This window comes from Ascidia mentula, chromosome 4 (assembly GCF_947561715.1).
Source record: "Ascidia mentula chromosome 4, kaAscMent1.1, whole genome shotgun sequence".
In the NCBI taxonomy this organism is placed as follows: Eukaryota; Metazoa; Chordata; class Ascidiacea; order Phlebobranchia; family Ascidiidae; genus Ascidia; species Ascidia mentula.
In genome coordinates, this window is record NC_138569.1 from 10,672,169 (window position 1) to 10,690,405 (window position 18,237).

The window sequence follows — 18,237 nt, forward strand, 5'->3', positions numbered from 1 at the left end:
GCCAACCATCAAGCAGACACAAAAATAAGCACAAAAGCTGGAACAACGTGCAGATTGTGCGGTTTCGAATAAGTAAGTTCACAATTTAATACGGGCTACATAATTGTTCAGAAACATCGAGCGCAAACAGTGGAGATAGAGCATGGCTTGTTAGCTCGTCATACGAAGCCACAACCTTACTTGATAGTGGTGGAAGATGCCTTGTCTTCTGGTACCATATGTTTGGTCCGGACGTGGGAACCCTTAACGTGTACACAGCTGTTGATTTGACGGTACCAACAATTTACATATTTTTGCGTTAACACAGAGATACTGATATTTTTTTTGTCAAAAAGGGTTCAATATCAACTGGAGATGCGGTTTGGTCGAAGTCAGGAGACCAGGGAGATTACTGGTTGTCCGCTTATGTGAACGTCACTTCCGCCCAACGTTTCTTCATTGTTTTGGAAGCAGTGCGCGGGAACGGATTCGCAGGTCTTGTATTTAATATCAACTGTAGTAGAGCAAGCAGTATCTGCATTTAGTATGATGACAAACCTTAACAGTGCTGACGAAGTCAGAGACATCTTACCTTTTTGACCGTCTTAGTGATAGGCTCTTGATCACCCAATCAACTTATTTTACTTCCGTTACTTTCTCTCCAGGGGATATATCTCTTGATGACGTAGACGTATTTGACGTTCCGTGCGTTCCACAAACCCCACCTACTTTACCCCCAATCGACCCCCCAACACCCCCACCTTCACCGTGGGATTGCGACTTTGAGTTGGATTGGTGCGGTTGGAGCAACGAAGCTGATCTGAGGTTGAACTGGACAAGGCAACAGGGTGCAACACCTCATGCTGCAACAGGACCAACCACCGACCACACGACCTTGACACCGGATGTAAGTCAGGGTATTTGAAAATCTCTGTCGCAAGTGCAAGTGTTTTGGCGTGAAAGTTTTTTTTTATTAGAGTTGTTTTTTTGTTTTCTAAAATTTCTATCTGTAACGAATGCACAAAAATACCTGTGTCATGAAAAAAAAAAAAATAATGACCGACTCAATATAAATCAGATTTGTAGAAATCAAAACGCTTTTTAGAATCGTTGTATTTGTTGATAACACAAACTTTGTATTTACAAGAAATAATTGGTTTTCGTTTATTGTAACGTCAGGGTTATTATGTGTTTGTCGACGTGGATTATGCGAACGAAGGAGATCACAAAAATGACCCTGGGCGACTCCACAGTCCAACCATTACATCAACGGGTGAAGATGGAATGTGTTTATCATTCTGGTATCATATGTATGGCGACCATGTGAATCAACTCAATATATACGAGATACAACGTGATTATCAAACCACAGCAATCTGGTCGCGAACTGGAAGTCAAGGACAAAAGTGGAATTACGGACAGGTATCATTAATATATCGTTATATCGAGCCGACTCTGGCCCCAGAATGCCCTAAACCGTTTTCTGTCGTTTTCGGAGCTGAGTTGTTTGGAGATATGACCGAAATATTTTTGTGTTGCGCAACTTGTTTAAAACTTTCTTCTTTTCATTGTACAGACTCACATTTCACGTTTCGGGGATTACACAGTGATGTTTGAAGCACTTCGAGGTGATGGATTCAAGGGTGATATTGCACTTGATGACATCAGATTCTTCACCGGCGCCTGTCCCTCCACGGCAATATGTGATTTTGAGGAAAAATCTATCTGTGGATTCCAACACGACCCCACGGCGGATTTTGACTGGAGGTGGCATCAGGGAAACACTACCACTGCTAACTCTGGTATACATTCACAAAAAAAACATATATGTAAATAAATTTAATACATCGATTTGTGTCAGCTTAGTTTTAGTTTCTTTTTTGTACAGGTAATAGCTTTCTTAATATGCTTCAAAACTTACCTTCTGTGCATGAGTTCGTGACTGAAGCGAAATCATCTACCTGTCTAACTTGTGTATATTTGCTGCTAGTTTGAAACTAGGCATGTATCGACTTTATAACGAATAAAAAAATTAACAATAAGGAAACGAATGGACATTTTATGTTTTTTTTTACAAATTCAACATATGTGCGAACAGGCCCCTCAATTGATCACACCACACAGACAAGCAATGGACATTACATGTATACTGAAGCTAGTGAAAGCGGACTGGTCGAGGGTTCTAAAGGAAGACTCATAAGCTCGATGCACCAAGCCACCGATGGAAAATGCGTTGTATTTTGGTATATCATGTTTTTTTTATTTTACTGTAATTGTATTTTTTTGCGATTTGGTATTATTTAGATAAACCATGCCCAAACAAATTGTCTAATTGATTATTTGATTAAAAATTATCTCAATATTTAAAATAGACCAACTTGAACAACAACTTTTTTCCACATTGTAATGCGTCGGGTTTTTTATTTCCAAAACCATTGAAAACTTTACCCAGTTTTGCGGTATATCAAGAATATAACTGTTGTATTCTGTATTTGTGAGAGGAAAGGCGTCTGCAAATATTCTGATAATTCGTTTTGTTCGCATTAAACTCAATTTTCACAAAAAACAAAAATTTTCTTTAGTTAGCCATTCTATTTTTTTGTAAATTTAGTAAAACACTGGAACCGAACAATGTTAGTGAATTCTTAGTTGAATGTTCATTAATGATTTATTTCCGCCAGGTATCACATGTACGGAAAAGCTATCGGGACATTAAATGTTTGGAGCGCCCAGGATGGTGTGATTAGTTCAGTTCCACACTGGTCCTTGTCAGGAAATCATGATGACCTGTGGCGCAGGGCATCTTTCCAATACGAATCATTTGTTCAATACCAGGTGCTTACAACATGTTTTTGCTTTTATTTAGGAAATATGTTGAGACATTTTATGTCGTTTTCTGTGGATAAAAAATTCCAAAACCCTTGTTGTGATTATATTTCTTGAAATCCGTTTTTCGTAGATAATATTTGAAGGCGTGCGTGGGTTTAACGTGGCAGGGGACATTTCAATTGATGACGTGGAATTGAGAGATGAAACTTGTGAACTTCCCGGTAGGAAAACGAAATCCACTAAAATGTAGTTGAAAATTCAAACATAAACAACTGCAACATTTTCAGGAACTTGCGACTTTAATTTCGACTCGTGTGGTTGGGTGAATGCTGCTGATGACGATTTTGATTGGACGATAATTCGCGGTCCGACGGGAACCGAAAATACAGGGCCCGACGCCGATGTTTCTGGAAATGGTTTGTTAAAGAATCTGTCAAAATATTGTATTGTCGAAATTAGTGCTAGTTTTGTCTGATTATTTACAGGTCAATACATGTACACTGAAACATCCGACCCGAGGATTCAGGGAGAATCAGCTCGTCTTATATCGGAAATATTTGTTAAATCTGCTTTAAGTCCGAATGACAACTCACACTGCTTCACGTTCTGGTAAACTATTATGCAGTTTATAACTAATCGCCATAAATCAAAATCAAAAGCTTAAAATCTTTTGTGATTCAGGTTGTATTGTTTTGTTCGTATTTGTTTTTTTGGGGGGCGTAACTAAACAGTAAATAAGCTCATTGCAATTCCTGGGGAAATTGTGTATTTTGTGGTTTTACATTAGGTATCACATGAGAGGAAACGGTATTGGCACATTAAATATTTACATGATGTATGGGGAATACCCTGGAGTTCGAAAAGATTTATGGAGCAAAAGTGGAGCGCAAGGATCATCATGGTTGTACGATCAGGTTAGTGGGCTAACATGTTTTATAGACATTTGGGTAAAAAAACATTCATGGAATTTTATTTTTATTCCAGTTGGAAATTGTTACTTCTGACTACTTTTACGTTGTCGTAGAAGGAATAGTTGGTCCGGGTGTGGGGGGTGATATAGCGATTGACAACTTACTCGTCTGGAGAGGTATATAATTTAAAAACGGTGTAGTTACTTCGTTGTTCATTGTACCATGTTATTGTTCAGGAACTTGTGCGTCCATCGAACCTCCAACACAAGTTTTGTGCGGTTCTTCCGACGTCACAATCAGCAGCGCGCAAGTCTGTGACTTTACAAAAGGTATTTTTCCCTTGAACAATCTCAAGAAATTGTGCTCTGAGGATTTTGTAATGAATTGGCATGGGTATATACCGAAAAAGGTACATAAGTTTTCCTCAAGGCTCGCTTGGTTCCTGCTATTAGCCAGTAATGAAGATGTCTTTATTTAAAAGCCATAGAGTAGATATATGGTCATCCGTTTCCGTACAAAGACACGTCCGTTTACTTTTGCCGCTTAAACACTCACTGACAACATGCCCCAAGCAAATCAAGGAACATGGAAACTGTAGGCGAGCACAAATGTTACGGAAAAAGTAAATAAGAAGTTTCTTTTACAGTTTGGGGTTTATTGCTAATTTTCCAACAGACATTTTCAAGAATTATATTTCAAAAACTGCTATTTAAATTATTTTCATCCACTCGGATTTAAATCTACGTTTGTGGCGGAGTGTGACGCAGCAGATACGTTGCCTTCTTTCTTACGTTCTCTCGCTTTGTGTTATATGTTCCTGGTTTGCGTTGGCTTTTACAAGACACGCTCGTAGAATACAGAGCAACTCTTCGCATTAAAACAAAACTAGGAATGTAACAAATGTTCGATTAGGTTTTTACATTTCTTAGAAAATATTGAATTTATAATTTTAATCAATATTTGCATCCATGTGTTTTCTGCATTCAATGTACAGGGTATACAAATTTAAATGTTCGTCACAATCAAACTAAGTTTTGGTTCGGCCGATTAAAGTACAGCTCATTTTCCTTCATCACTAAACAAAACTTGCAGACTGTCCGAACAATTGGGACGAGGCGACCTGCGGGGAATGTAATTTCGAAAGTGGAACATGCGGATGGCAGGATGTTTCATCAAGCACTTATGCTTGGGTGAGGGACAGAGATGGAACTTCCGGTATTGGAACAGGGCCTTCATACGACCACACACTACAAACAGCAGAAGGTTAGTATAGCATGGCACACAATACATTGTGGGAGTTGCAATTACGGTAATATTTTTTATGCATTTTCGGGACCTTGCAGGTTATTATATGGCGGTAGAAGCAGCATCTGGTGTTGACAGAGTGGAAGCAATCATGATTACACCTAGGTTAACACAATCAAGCGCCAGTTGCCAGGTAAATGTTTTAATGCAAAAATGAGCAACTTAATAGGAACTACCGGAATTAGTTTCGTTTCTATTGCTTAAACGTTCGTGTTAACAAGCATTGTTGCTTTTTAGCTTGTGTTCTACTACCACATGTATGGACGTGGTTTTACTGAAACTCTGGACAACCGAAATCCCGGCGAACTTCGGCTTGTGATGAGATTGTCAACCCGGAATTTCGTGATTTGGCAACACAGCAAAGATGAGGGGGATCAGTGGATCCAAGCGAACGTTTATATCGGTTGGATATTTTGTGTTCCCATGCGCCGTTTAAATATGTTTACTTTTGATATTTTTGCAAGAAAATGTCAACTTAGTAAAAGGGTATTTCTTTACCATTGAACTTAGTATGTCTCGCAATAACTTAATCCAAAATTGGTATATTCTGTTTAGGAAGAGTTGACGAACCATTTGTTCTCTCCTTCCAAGCAACGAGAAGTTTTAGTGGGGTTGGTGATCTTGCTATCGATGATGTAACATTTGTGCAGTGCGCATTGGGAAACGTCACAGCGCAGTGTTCTGGTCTGGAATACCGGTATGTTTTCTTCAAATTTTTTTTTTTTTTTGTGTTAAAAAAATATTTTTATTTTTTTCAGGTGTGATCGGGGTTCTTGTGTCAGTAGCGATGCGACTTGTGACCTCACAGACGACTGCGGTGACGGCAGTGATGAGAGATGTAGTTCAATCACTTCATGCGATTTCGAGGCAGACTTTTGCACAGGTAACCAGGTGTTGTTACTTACCACCACATCTTTCTTCCGTATCCATTTCTTTCAATGTATTTTGTGCAAACGGACAAGCAAATCGCCAAGTTTTATAGGGCGAAGAGATAAGTACGTTTATTGCACTGTGCAGGTTACAGCACCGGACTTGGAAGCATAGACTGGGAATGGCGATCAGCTGACACACCTCACACTGTTGGAACTGGTCCATCACGTGACCACACAACTAACACTGATGCAGGGTAGTTTGCTAATAATAAAACTTTTACCTCGGCTACTCAGTGTATGTACTTGCTTTCTTCTTTGTAGACATTACATTTATATGAACGCCGCCCGTCCAAGTGTGGAAGGGGATACTGCTGTGTTTGCTTTCCCAACTATTAAAGGAACTGGTGGTGGGGGTTTGTGTCAAATGACTTTCTACTACCACATGTTCGGTAGACACGTGGGCGAGCTTAACATTTACAAAAGAACAGAGGTATGCGTAATTCTTTTGTTTGCATAAACCTTTCAGATATTATTATATAAATGAACGATTCAGGTGAAACGGTTTTGTAAATGGCTCTATATAAGTAAGTAATTGTATTTTATTCTGTAACATCACAAAAGTAATGCATTTTTTTTACTTACGAACTTAAAATCGACAAGCGGTCGTTTGTTTCAATGCACAAAGTAAGCAATAAAATATTGGATTAAGGACGGCGGACCATGGACATTACTCTGGTACAGAAGACAAGCTCTTGACTACGATTATTTTGCCAAACAAACAATCACTCCAGCCGACAACAATAACTTCCAAGTAAGTTAACTCAATGTAATTGCAACATTTCCACATTTACTTATTCTTTGCTCTTATAAGATTCTGATTGAGGGAGTGGTTGGAGACGGACACCAGGGTGATATTGCTATCGACGACGTGGTGTTTACTCAAGAATGTACTTTTATTGACACTCCTCTACCTCCCGGAACAACACCCGCTCCAACTGCTTCACCTTGTCATAACTTCGGGGAAGTACCGTGCGACGACAGAACAACCTGTATCGATTCCACGAAGGTTTCAATAAAACATTTCACCTAATTTCTGTGTTGTGATTTTTATAGTTTAAGCAATCCAAACTGACAAATAAGTCGTATGTCAAACGAAAAACAATCATTGCCCTTTACTTTAAAATGCCTGTATGATGTCAAATCCAACAAAACAACCAGTCTTGTTCTGACACGTCATTTTTTAACAAACCTAGGGCATGAGGAATAACAGGAAATAAATATTTTTTTTCAATTTTTTTTTAAGTTTTTGAAAACTTAAACTGTAACTACAAGTCACGCAGCATTGAAATATATCAGTTTGAATCACCAAATGTATTTTCTGTCAGGTTTGTGATTACATCAACGACTGTCCAAGTGGAGCAGGGGATGAGAATATGTGTGGAGCTTGTGACTTTGAATCAAACAAATGCGGTTGGACTGATACCAGTTCGGGCTCCTGGGCTTGGAACAGGGAAACAGTGAGAGCTGTGAATGACCCAGGTGGTCCGAGCGGTGACGTCACAAGTGGGAGTCCGACAGGTAAATTGTGGTTTTGGTTGGTGAGTGGCTTTAGGGAAGATTCTAATTAGATCCATTCTCCAATAATAAGGATACATCATGCATATCGATCGCACGCAGTCGTCGTTCCTTGCTAACGCCACTATGGAAACAGTTGCCATGGGACCCAGTGGAATAGCTTGTAGAATGAACTTCGGCCTCTACCTCGGCGGAACTGGTTGGTGTTAACTGACTTGTAAAACCTTCAGGTAAACGATAAAATAAATCTGCAGGAGACGCTGGTGCTGTATTTGTACGAGTCTATCCAGACGCAAATGATGATAGCAAACACAAAGATGTGTGGTACGCACAAGGTTCGCAAGGTAGGGACTGGAGTTTCAAGTCGGCGCCAATTGGATTACGACCAGCCGGATACAAAGTTAGTAAATTACTAAATAAACTTTTACCTATTTTTGATTTTATTACCTGTTTACTGACTTAGTGAATTGAATTGGTTTAGATCATGTTTATTGGCCTTCCATCAATTTTGGCTGTTGGGACAACCGGTATTTCGCTCGATGATGTTTGGTTCGAAAACTGTGATCCAGCGTTTGTACCAGAAAATGTGAACCAACTAACTTGCAACTTCGAAACTGACACATGTGGATGGTATCAGGATCAACATGAGGATGATATGGACTGGTTGTATGGAGAAGGCTCTTCATCTCAGATCATCACAAACAACGGTCCAGGTACAAAAATATAGTTGACTAGTTTAGATTTAAGGCGAACTTACTGAGTCATGAACTTAGTAGAACGCAGTTTATGTTATGCATGATTAGTACCTGAAGCACTAGTTCACTGTTGTTTATTGTTGTCGATTATGAAGATTTCGACCACACGCTGGGTGAGGGTGGAGGTGGACATTACATGTACATCGACGCATCTCGTAACTTGCAAGCCGACTCCACTGCTCGTCTCATTACATACCCGCAACCACCATCATCAGATCCAGATAAATATGTAAGTTACTCAAAATGGTTTCGTTAATATGCCTTCTTGACGCCCACTGGAAACACATCACGATTATTTAATTTGGAAACATTTGTAGGTTTGCATCGAATGGTATTACCATATGTTCGGTCCCAGCATCGGCACTCTGAATTTGATCAGAATCAATTTGGACAAGGACAATTCGTACTGGAGGTTATGGACGCGAACTGGATCACAGGGAAACAGGTTTGTTTTTTCCTCCAATTCGCCGAAACAAATTTCGCAGCGGCGAACAAAAATTTCATCAAAAATTTAAGGTGGAACTACGGGTATTACCGACATAGTGCAACGATGAATTACACGTTAATATTTGAAGCAACACGTGGTGGATATGATGGAGATATTGCGATTGATGATATTAAAATAACTGAAGGAGATTGTCCACTGAAAGACCGCGAGTGCAATTTTGAAGCCAATAATTGTCACTTCACAGAGGTCAGTTGGTTGGAAATGTTTGAAAACCTTTTAAACGTTTTAATAAAAACATTTTAAACTATAGACTTACGCGAATGTAGTTGTTACTCGTCCCCTAAACATAATAATGCCAAATAATTACGTATCAATTATGAGCACACTAGTATGTGAACAAGATTATACATTACAGGAGGCAAATGATGACATCAACTGGACTTTATTTAAAGCCCAAGCACCCAACTATCCTGATACAGGTCCAGCATTTGATCACACATTACAAACTAAAGAGGGAAGATATTATATGGCTCAATTGTATGGGGAAGAAGTTGGTCATACAGGAAGAACTTTCACTCAAGGCCAGGACGGAACTTCCTCGCCTCAGTGCGCTACATTCTGGTGAGAATTTTATGTTAATGTAGGTTTGCTTCGAATTGTTGAGAAAAAAAAAAACTTACTTCAATGAGAAGAAAGCATTTGTAATTTCTCTTAAACACTGTCAAGATATTTAAATTATGGGAACTTAATAGTGAGTAATTTCCTTTAGGTATTACATGAATGGGGAGGGCATGGGGACTCTCAACCTTTACACGCAACCTAACAAAGATTTTCCTAACGCTCAACTTCTGTGGACACGAACTGGAAACGCTGGACCAATGTGGCGACTTGCTAAAGTCACTTTACCTCCTTCCCAAGCAAATTTCCAGGTGTTTTTTTTGCGTTGAAAAGGGGTTTCTTTGCAACTTTAAAATTGCGTTAACTTATCTCTTCTGCGGTTGTGCTACTGATAAAAATAAGACTTCATACCTTTTTTGCATTTTAATTTGCAACCAACAAACTTTACATCCTAGGTTGTGTTTGAAGCCGTAAGGGGAAATACCCGGAACAGCGATATAGCAATTGATGACTTGTTTATTTACGACGGCGATTGTCCACCACCAGGTGCGTCTGCATTTTATAGGGTTTTTGAGTCCACCTAAACAATTATCGACTTATATAGGGGCTAGTTACAAATAAACAACAGATCACACAACACAATTGATCATTTATTATGATACAGGAACTTGTGATTTCGAAACGGACAAGTGCGGTTGGAACAATTACATCGGAGATGAAGATGGAATGGATTGGATTTGGTCTTCAGGAGCAACACCAAGCCGTTACACAGGTCCTTCTCAAGACCACACAACACAAACACCCTACGGTAAGAATTCGTCCCACTTTCACCTCCCAAAACCACACTACATACAATGGCCGTTGCGGTGTTTTGCAGCTGATTACAAATAGTAGTTTAATGGAATTATTTGCATGGCAGGACACTACGTATACATTGAGTCAACTGGAATTACAACAAGACCGTTGTCTGCTTGGCTAACAAGCGAGCTGTATCCCGCAACCGATGCTGCTTGCTTCAGATGGTGGTACCACATGAACGGAGCTACGATTGGAGTTCTGAGCATATATGCACTTGTGAGTTGACTGGAATAAAACCTTTTGTACATATATCCAGTAAGATTGTTGTGTAAAATTGAAGAATTCACCCACAAAAAATAAATTATTCGGTGACTGCTGGTGTCGCCTGGGCTGCCTGGATAAAGTTTTTAACCTCAAGGAATTCCAGCACAGCAATTTTTGATTTTACAACTTTTATGAGAGCGACCACGTCTTCATCGGCTCGATGACTGTTTTCGATATTTTCTCCCGTGTAACGCCGCAGGAGGTTGCTGAGCGAGAAAGAAGTTTTTTCCGTGGGGTTTTCCAGTTTTGCCAGACGGCGAAAGGCAGCAAGGGTGTCTGTGCACGTATACTTTCGCCATATTGAACTTTCTGGTAGTTCAGCAGTTCTGAGGTCTGAACGAAGAATTCGGAAATCACAAGATTTTCCGTTGTGTGCAATCAAACACACGTTGTTTCCTTGACGTTTTAAAAACGCTTCAATCATCGGAGTTAGGTTGGAAAATGGAAGTTTTTTACTTCTTCGTATGAGATCTCTGGTAAGTTGAGTAAGTTCAACCACTTTCCAAAAGATCTCCTTCTTGGGGTCGACAACCAGCACAAGCTTGTCACATCTCAGTATTTCTTCAATCGAGTTTCCGCGCAAGGAATTTTCGGCAACAGCATACATGCACAACTCAGTTGTACATTGTGGTTTATATCCTGCTGAGTGTTCCAAATCTACAAACACGAACACACGTTCATTGTTCGATCTGATCAGCAGTGAACTTTCGCCATTGGTGCTTCGTAAGTTGTTTTGAACACTCACGTCCCTGAAGTCAGATACAAATTTCGAGAACATCATTTTTAAGGTCGTAAAGTTTTTCTCATCAGGATCATGGTTAGCAATGGTCGGAGTTTCGTGCAGATCAGCAGTCACATCCCACCAAGTGAAATTACTTTCAGCTGTAAGAAAGTGCCTAAACCAATCCCAGTTACTTCTATCGGCCACAAATGTTATCGGTTGGGCCTGAAGCCTCAAAAACAGGTTGACCAACTCTCTATCTTCCATGCAGAATTGGCTGCTTTTCTTGATCAGACTTAACCTGTCAATAATACGGTCATCTCCGTCCAGGCATGCCACTGCATGAATAGCCAATAAACTAATATGTTTTGTAGTACAGTTAATTAGTACATAACTTCCTGCAAAGTCTTCCATTGCAAAAAAGCCTTTGATATTCCTGCCTTCCCAGTTCGTATTTCGCGCCAAGTGATCTTGTTTGTCTCGTCTGGCTGAGTGTAAAGGATGCGTGGGCGTATTGAAAAAGGGGAACTTCATTAAACTTTCTTCTGTGCTTGTTCAGTACATTACGTAACTTTGTTGACAGGACGTTAACGTGGAAGTAACCGAGGTACCTGATGGGGCTCAACTATTGTGGCGCCAAGGTGGAGATCATGGAGATGTTTGGCTGCTTGGGGAGGCCGACGTGTTTTCCAAAACTCGGGAATGGAGGTATTGCAATAAATATGATTTTGAACTGCGGACATGTTCTGTCTGTGTAAAGGTGACACGTCACGTAACGTTCGGTACCTCTTCTGCGGTTTCATTTGTCATATCATGCAAATTGTTCAAAACGTGCCACCATTAACTTACACGATACTATATCCAACAATATATAGGCCAAATTGCAACAGAACGGGAAATGAATCCCAGAATCAATTCTCAAGCATCGATACTATATTTCCTTTTTGAACGCAGATTGGTTATCGAAGCTACGAAATCAACTTCGGTAGATTTTGGTGACATTGCATTAGACGATTTTGCGCTCGTATTGCACCAGACATGCGGCGGAGACAACGTAACTACCCCTGCCCCTGTTTATACAACGACGCCCACCCAGGTAAGCTAATGACCGATTGATTTGTTTTTCTGTTTTAAACACACTTACGTCGTGTATCGTGCGTACAGGCGCCGAGTCAATGGGATTGCGATTTTGAGAATTCATCGTCGTGTTTGTGGAAATTTAATACGAACCCAACCTACGCGGCTACTTGGACGGTCAACCAGGGGTCAACTCTTACCGATAATACTGGTCCACCAGCAGATCACACATTAGCAAACTTCCAGGGAAGTTATATATATCTTGAAGCCGACGATTTCCAACAAAATGACAGAGCAAGGCAAGTTTGTTTTGTTTTTCTTCTTTCGGGGACGATATTTATTGTTTTTCGTTTTCCAACGTTTCGGGGATTCTTTTGTGAAATTTAAATTTCGCGCTTTTTTTATCAACAGAATCGAAACAAGCACAACCGTAACCGTTCCCTCATCCGGAAGATGTTTGTCATTCTACTTCTACATGTATGGGGAAAACACGGGAACGATAAGTGCTTACGTCACACCTGCCGGAAGCAGTGAAGGCGAACCGTCATGGACGCGAGCTGGTTCAAAAACTGATAGGTCAGAAATACAGCACCCTCTGTCGTAGTAAATTTTAATAAAACAACCATATATCAAGTTATTTTTTTTATAACTTTCTTCTGAATATGTTTGTGTAGGTGGCACCAGGGAACTTATTTCATCGAAACTCCCGGAGATTATTCCGTTGCATTTGTGGCGGAAAGGGGTGACGGAATTTACGGAGACACATCTCTTGACGATATAAGTCTGAAGGTACAAAACAGTAAAGCTCCATGCCCAATAACACGTGACCAAATACGACTTTGTAGGTTGGAGATTGCCAGAAAGACTACGATGAATGTGATTTTGAAACGGATGACATTTGTGGATATGTTCATGACGAACTTGTGGCTGACAAGTTTATATGGAAGAAAGGTCCGTCCGCTGCTTCAAACACTGGTCCACAGATCGGAGATCACACAACGGGAACTTCGAATGGACATTACATGACCACAAGTAAAGCTACCAGTAGTATATTGGATGCAAGCAAGTTTTTGTTAACTAACTAACTAACGCATACCTTACTTGCTAAAGTAATATTGCGTTCCGACTTACAAATTTGTTTTGTGTATTTGTACATTTTGCGATTGTGTAATTGATTTTAAATATTGATAATGTTTTGTACAGAGGCGTCCAATGCAGCTCAGGGCGATGTAGCTCGTATGGAAAGTCCTGTTAGACCAGCCACCATGGGAGAATGTGTATCCTTCTGGTTTACACTTTATGGCTCAAACACCTTATATGGATCACTCAATATTTACGCAAAGACTGAAACAGGTTTTGGCTTGCCGCTGTGGAATGTCTCAGACATGGTTAGTAAATGATTCGTTATTTTAGATGTCTGACGTTAATGTTTTCGCAATAACATAAAAATTCTATGTTTGTGGAAATCGAATTATGTAATAAGTCGTATCAGTCTTGTGACACCAAGCTCCACGCTTTTGATATTTGCACAATAAAACAATATTTGCGCCTGATAAAGCGAGGGGGACTCGCAAAAGCTCGTGTTTTGAGAAAAATCATCCTTTTCGTAATAGTGACATCAGAAAATGAAGTTTAGTGTTAAAAACAAGTCTCTAGTGGAAGCGTTTTGTCCGTGCTTATCACCTGCGTTTGCTTTACTTTTGTTTGTTGCGGTTACGTCATTTTAGGTTGGACCGAACTGGCGTCGCAGTATGGTAACTATCAACAGCATTCTGGATTACCAAGTTGTGTTCGAAGCTGTGAGGGGGGCTTATGGTAACGGCGATAAAGCTATCGACGATGTAAGAATTAAACCTGGTGCTTGCCAACCTCTTGCCGCGTGCGACTTTGAAGATGGACTGTGTGGATATGCTCAAGTAAAATTAACTGAAATAAATTTGTTTAGAATAAATTTGGTAAATAGAAAAGCGTTAAACCGTCTTTCCAAAAATAATAATGTTATTCGTATTCAAACCCAAATTTCACTTTTGGTTTCTATAATACATTTGGTAAACGATAAATAAAGCAGTTGTAAGTTGTAACTTTGTGCAACAACTGACCTGATCCCGTTTACGTGAAGTTATTGGATGATCAACTCGATTGGGTGCGAGTTTCCAGCGAAACGGATGGAGATCACACTACAGGAATCGGACACTATCTTGCCCTTGTTACAGATGGACAACAAACAGGAACCAAAGCGAGGTATATTTAACGAAATTTACGCCCATGTTTTACCCAATGCAAAGTGAGCAATTGGTTAAACGTGACAAGTCTAAGGGTAATCGCATTTACGATCCACAGAGAGCTGCATAGTGATTTCGTTAATATTTTTCGGACAACAATTTTCTTGTCTTTTTCAACAGAATTTTGTCTGAGCTTTTTCCCGAAAGTTACACGAGCAAGCAAACAGATCACTGCTTAACATTCTGGTATCGCACAACACGTTTCGCCAATTCTCTGAAGGTTTACGAAAACAACGGTCACTTGGGAGATCTCAATGTATGGACTGCAGATACTTCTGATTGTAAGTGGCCGCATATTTTTGCCACAAATGTTATATGTTTGTTTTGCTTGTTAATTAATTCTGGGAATCATTTCACATTCTGTTGCAACTAGTCCTGACGATTTCCACCTTATGTTGATTTGAAGACACTGAGAATGCTTTTCACAAAAGCGAAAAATATTTGTCTTACATACCTAACATATTTTAGCCTGAAATCAACGTTTCTGTGATTGTGTTATGCTCAACTACAACTACTATTTTAAAACTATGCACCTACCTTAACCTAGAAATACGCTGAATAAATATCAATCGACATACAATGCTGTCATTAGAACCGGGTTGTATAAACCGTCGGAAAACGTAAACGAAAAACTTACGAGGAACTCACAAATTTCTATGTATTGAAGCTGTAAGCTAAAAAAAATCATCAAGTTTAAGCAGAAGACAATCCAACTTCATTTTAATCAGATTCTGTTTCTTGACGACGATGTTACTTCACTAAACTTCCAGTAACCACCAATTAAGTAATTAGTGATTTTTTTAAGCAAAAAGTGATTACCAGGACTGACCTGGGTTATTGCACAATTATAATTTCGCCTATCTCTATTCTAAAAACAACATATACAAAAAAAGGGCAAACAGTAGGATTGAAATCAAACGCACACACCTAGGCTTGCACATACTTAACATATAGACTACATTCCTGCACAAATAAATAAAAACTGAAATAGATCAGCAGTCAACGATGTTAACGAATAAATCTGTTGCGTCAGCAGTTTGTTCTGAGGGTAAAATTAACATTAACAGGCACCAGCACACCAGCGGCATATATTCTCTGAATTAGTATCTTGGATGATTGTGTAATAATCTAGGTCGGTCCTAGCAATCACTTTTAGCAATAAGTTTTGTGCCCGATCCCCAGACCAATAAATGTTTTCAGTGGGAGATCTGCGCAACATATAAACATTTCTATTTGATTTTAGCTAATGGTTGGCAAATTGCTGAAGTTAACATCAACGCAGCTGCCTCCTTCAGCATAATATTCGAGGCTGAAGTTACCAGTAGTAGTGGTGGAACAATCTCAATCGATGACATCTACACACAACCTGGCGTGTACGTATCATAATGTTGTTAGGTATGCAAAGTTTCATTAAAAAAAACCTGCGATTGATATTGTCATACAGATGCGACCCTGCAACTGCAATACCTCCATTCACGTGTGTCAATGACACTTCAACAGTAATAATTGGAAGCCAAACATGTGACTTTGTGGCACATTGCACTGATGGAAGCGACGAGGCGCAGTGTGGAGCTTGTGGTTTCGAAGATGACGGCGTTTGTGGATGGTACGACGCCAGCGCTGGACAATACCAATGGGTCCTTTTGCAAGGTAATTTTTGTTAAAGTTTGGTTATTTGAATTTCTGTGAAGCAGTCTTTTACCAACAATTAACAAACAGTTAAAAAAGGTAAGATTGTAATAAAACTGGTCTGCAGGCAATCAAGCGAATGGTGATGGTCCAGATAACGACCACACTGAACAAACCGGTTTTGGTCACTACTTCGCTGTCGAGTCTTACACCGGGACACAAAACACACCCGCCAGACTCACCAGCGCCTTCATGCGACAAGCTTCTGCATCGTGTGAAGTCAGGTAAACGAAGTTCAAGCATTGTTTAGAAATGCATGGCTGCTGTTACCCGGAGTGACAACAAGTCGTTTTTTAGATTTTTCTTCCACATGCGGGACAAAAACGTGGGGTGGAATTGCCCAGGGTTGGCCCCAAACCTTAACTGTGATGACGGAATATGTCAGGGTGAAGCAATGGGATGCTGTTTCGATGCACGTGATCTGGCGTGCTACCCATGTTGGGCTCCTTGCGCCCCAACACGTAAGTTGTCTTGTTTATAAACTAATCCATTCAAAAATGTAATGCTTAATGATCGTAAAACAGTTTGCACAATTAACTGTTGCTTGTATGTATTTTAACTTATAGCCCAAAATTTCTAAAACTATCAACCTTTTTAAAACATTTTTTTTTCAAAATTAGAAAGATCACTTTGTCAAAGCTTTTCTAATTTTGAAAAATTTTGTGAGACAGCGAAAGATAACTTTTTCATTGCAAAGCAATTTTTTCATTATGAAGTGTTAGTGTGGAACAATACTTGTAGAGTGAAATGTTTAGGATCGGCACTGGGGCCATTTGATAAGAAGAAGGTGGTTGTGGATCCTATAACACGTGGTTCAACTCAATACGCAAACCATGAAGTCGCAGAATTGTCACTTTACATTCGACAAAACCACCGTGAAACTGGTTTGTGGAGATTGCAAGAACAAGATTTTGGAGAAGGCTGGAATTACCAAGCAGTAAAACTCGGACGTATTAACGGAGACTTTGAACTCCTATTCTATGCAACACGGTACGCGGCTTATTAAACTCCTTTGCACTTCTTACTTTAAAAAAAAAACATGTACAGGCATAATTGTTCTAGCATGTTAATTTATCTGAAGGAAAGACTGATAGTAAGTATTTGCAAAAAGTATACTATTTAGTAAAAAGTTTTCCGTCTGCTGTAGAAACTTTGAGGTGGAAGGCAGTGTAGCGATCGACGACATTACGTTTGTGGATTGTGGATTGGATCAATCCAACCCACCCGTATGCGATACTTACGACGTGCGATGTGATCGTGGAAACTGTGTTCCCACTTGGAAGGTTAGAGATTTGTTTTTTGAGATTACATGTGTACGCTGAAAAAAGAACGGTGAAATGCTCGGAGAATCCGATAGCCGTGTATCAAATATTTATAATCGTTGAGAATATTCAACTGTATGTATCTCCTACATTTTTTTGGTTCTAATTAAAGTCCCACCTTGCAGATGTGCGACTTCACTGATGATTGCGGTGACGGGAGCGAGGAAACTAATTGTGACACTTACACGAGATGTAATTTTGAAGACAACGACATCTGCATGTTCGTTAACGAGAGAGTAAGCCACTAAAATTTATGTCCAAAATTCATATGAACCGTTACAAGATAAATTTTAATTGTAGTACTACGACGACATCAACTGGACCGTGCAGCGTGCTGACGTCACGAATAGTTTGACCACTGGGGAATCGACACCAACTCGTGACCACACGACCAATACAGACGCTGGTTACTACTTAACAGTCCTTACAAAGAGACCGAACTTTAAGGGTGAATTTAAAACTAAGTTTATTTTTTAACAAATGTTTGAAACTAAGTGTTTCTGATTACCGTCAGTAGGTCTAATTTTTAAAATGTAAAATGGATTTCGCCTACATACACAAATTTGTGTACAGGTAGCTTCGAGTGCTTTATTGCATTTTATTTGCAGAAACTGATGATACCTTTGTAGGCGAAATCGATTTTTCGTATTTCAAAAATATACCGACTGACGGTAATCAGAAACACTTGGTTTATGCGCTACAACTGCTGTCGCTGGTTTTAAGACCGTGCTA

The 18,237-nt window shown here is 39.7% G+C and overlaps 2 protein-coding genes across 2 annotated transcripts in view; one reads left to right on the forward strand and one right to left on the reverse strand.

Moving 5' to 3' along the window:
• Positions 1 to 18,237, forward strand: part of LOC145898069 (MAM and LDL-receptor class A domain-containing protein 2-like) — an 84,981-nt gene that overhangs the window by 38,706 nt on the left and 28,038 nt on the right. Inside the window, exons 74-125 of the mRNA XM_082986510.1 lie at positions 112 to 272; positions 336 to 474; positions 645 to 886; positions 1,159 to 1,401; positions 1,556 to 1,781; positions 2,078 to 2,222; positions 2,661 to 2,814; positions 2,939 to 3,029; positions 3,096 to 3,224; positions 3,294 to 3,417; positions 3,596 to 3,722; positions 3,793 to 3,895; positions 3,956 to 4,048; positions 4,812 to 4,982; positions 5,063 to 5,157; positions 5,262 to 5,427; positions 5,580 to 5,721; positions 5,783 to 5,907; positions 6,042 to 6,150; positions 6,218 to 6,386; positions 6,606 to 6,707; positions 6,768 to 6,962; positions 7,282 to 7,474; positions 7,545 to 7,670; positions 7,726 to 7,871; positions 7,953 to 8,184; positions 8,322 to 8,455; positions 8,544 to 8,671; positions 8,743 to 8,920; positions 9,090 to 9,295; positions 9,444 to 9,603; positions 9,748 to 9,838; positions 9,957 to 10,100; positions 10,212 to 10,366; positions 11,719 to 11,843; positions 12,090 to 12,231; positions 12,300 to 12,511; positions 12,624 to 12,788; positions 12,887 to 13,001; positions 13,058 to 13,244; positions 13,416 to 13,600; positions 13,940 to 14,128; positions 14,332 to 14,453; positions 14,615 to 14,775; positions 15,738 to 15,867; positions 15,939 to 16,144; positions 16,251 to 16,407; positions 16,481 to 16,644; positions 16,939 to 17,173; positions 17,331 to 17,466; positions 17,631 to 17,741; positions 17,806 to 17,953. Of these exons, the coding sequence (XP_082842636.1) occupies positions 112 to 272; positions 336 to 474; positions 645 to 886; positions 1,159 to 1,401; positions 1,556 to 1,781; positions 2,078 to 2,222; positions 2,661 to 2,814; positions 2,939 to 3,029; positions 3,096 to 3,224; positions 3,294 to 3,417; positions 3,596 to 3,722; positions 3,793 to 3,895; positions 3,956 to 4,048; positions 4,812 to 4,982; positions 5,063 to 5,157; positions 5,262 to 5,427; positions 5,580 to 5,721; positions 5,783 to 5,907; positions 6,042 to 6,150; positions 6,218 to 6,386; positions 6,606 to 6,707; positions 6,768 to 6,962; positions 7,282 to 7,474; positions 7,545 to 7,670; positions 7,726 to 7,871; positions 7,953 to 8,184; positions 8,322 to 8,455; positions 8,544 to 8,671; positions 8,743 to 8,920; positions 9,090 to 9,295; positions 9,444 to 9,603; positions 9,748 to 9,838; positions 9,957 to 10,100; positions 10,212 to 10,366; positions 11,719 to 11,843; positions 12,090 to 12,231; positions 12,300 to 12,511; positions 12,624 to 12,788; positions 12,887 to 13,001; positions 13,058 to 13,244; positions 13,416 to 13,600; positions 13,940 to 14,128; positions 14,332 to 14,453; positions 14,615 to 14,775; positions 15,738 to 15,867; positions 15,939 to 16,144; positions 16,251 to 16,407; positions 16,481 to 16,644; positions 16,939 to 17,173; positions 17,331 to 17,466; positions 17,631 to 17,741; positions 17,806 to 17,953 (8,034 nt within the window). The remainder of the gene's footprint in view (positions 1 to 111; positions 273 to 335; positions 475 to 644; positions 887 to 1,158; positions 1,402 to 1,555; positions 1,782 to 2,077; positions 2,223 to 2,660; positions 2,815 to 2,938; positions 3,030 to 3,095; positions 3,225 to 3,293; positions 3,418 to 3,595; positions 3,723 to 3,792; positions 3,896 to 3,955; positions 4,049 to 4,811; positions 4,983 to 5,062; positions 5,158 to 5,261; positions 5,428 to 5,579; positions 5,722 to 5,782; positions 5,908 to 6,041; positions 6,151 to 6,217; positions 6,387 to 6,605; positions 6,708 to 6,767; positions 6,963 to 7,281; positions 7,475 to 7,544; positions 7,671 to 7,725; positions 7,872 to 7,952; positions 8,185 to 8,321; positions 8,456 to 8,543; positions 8,672 to 8,742; positions 8,921 to 9,089; positions 9,296 to 9,443; positions 9,604 to 9,747; positions 9,839 to 9,956; positions 10,101 to 10,211; positions 10,367 to 11,718; positions 11,844 to 12,089; positions 12,232 to 12,299; positions 12,512 to 12,623; positions 12,789 to 12,886; positions 13,002 to 13,057; positions 13,245 to 13,415; positions 13,601 to 13,939; positions 14,129 to 14,331; positions 14,454 to 14,614; positions 14,776 to 15,737; positions 15,868 to 15,938; positions 16,145 to 16,250; positions 16,408 to 16,480; positions 16,645 to 16,938; positions 17,174 to 17,330; positions 17,467 to 17,630; positions 17,742 to 17,805; positions 17,954 to 18,237) is intronic.
• On the reverse strand, positions 10,294 to 11,418 carry LOC145899050 (three prime repair exonuclease 2-like). The gene has a single exon (XM_082987761.1). The coding sequence runs from the start codon at positions 11,400 to 11,402 to the stop codon at positions 10,452 to 10,454; it is 951 nt and encodes a 316-aa protein (XP_082843887.1). The 5' UTR covers positions 11,403 to 11,418; the 3' UTR covers positions 10,294 to 10,451.

What these genes read in the sequence shown, in the direction of transcription:
- LOC145899050 (XM_082987761.1), bottom strand. Translation starts at nt 11,402, where the DNA reads ATGGAAGATAGAGAGTTGGTCAACCTGTTTTTGAGGCTTCAGGCCCAA.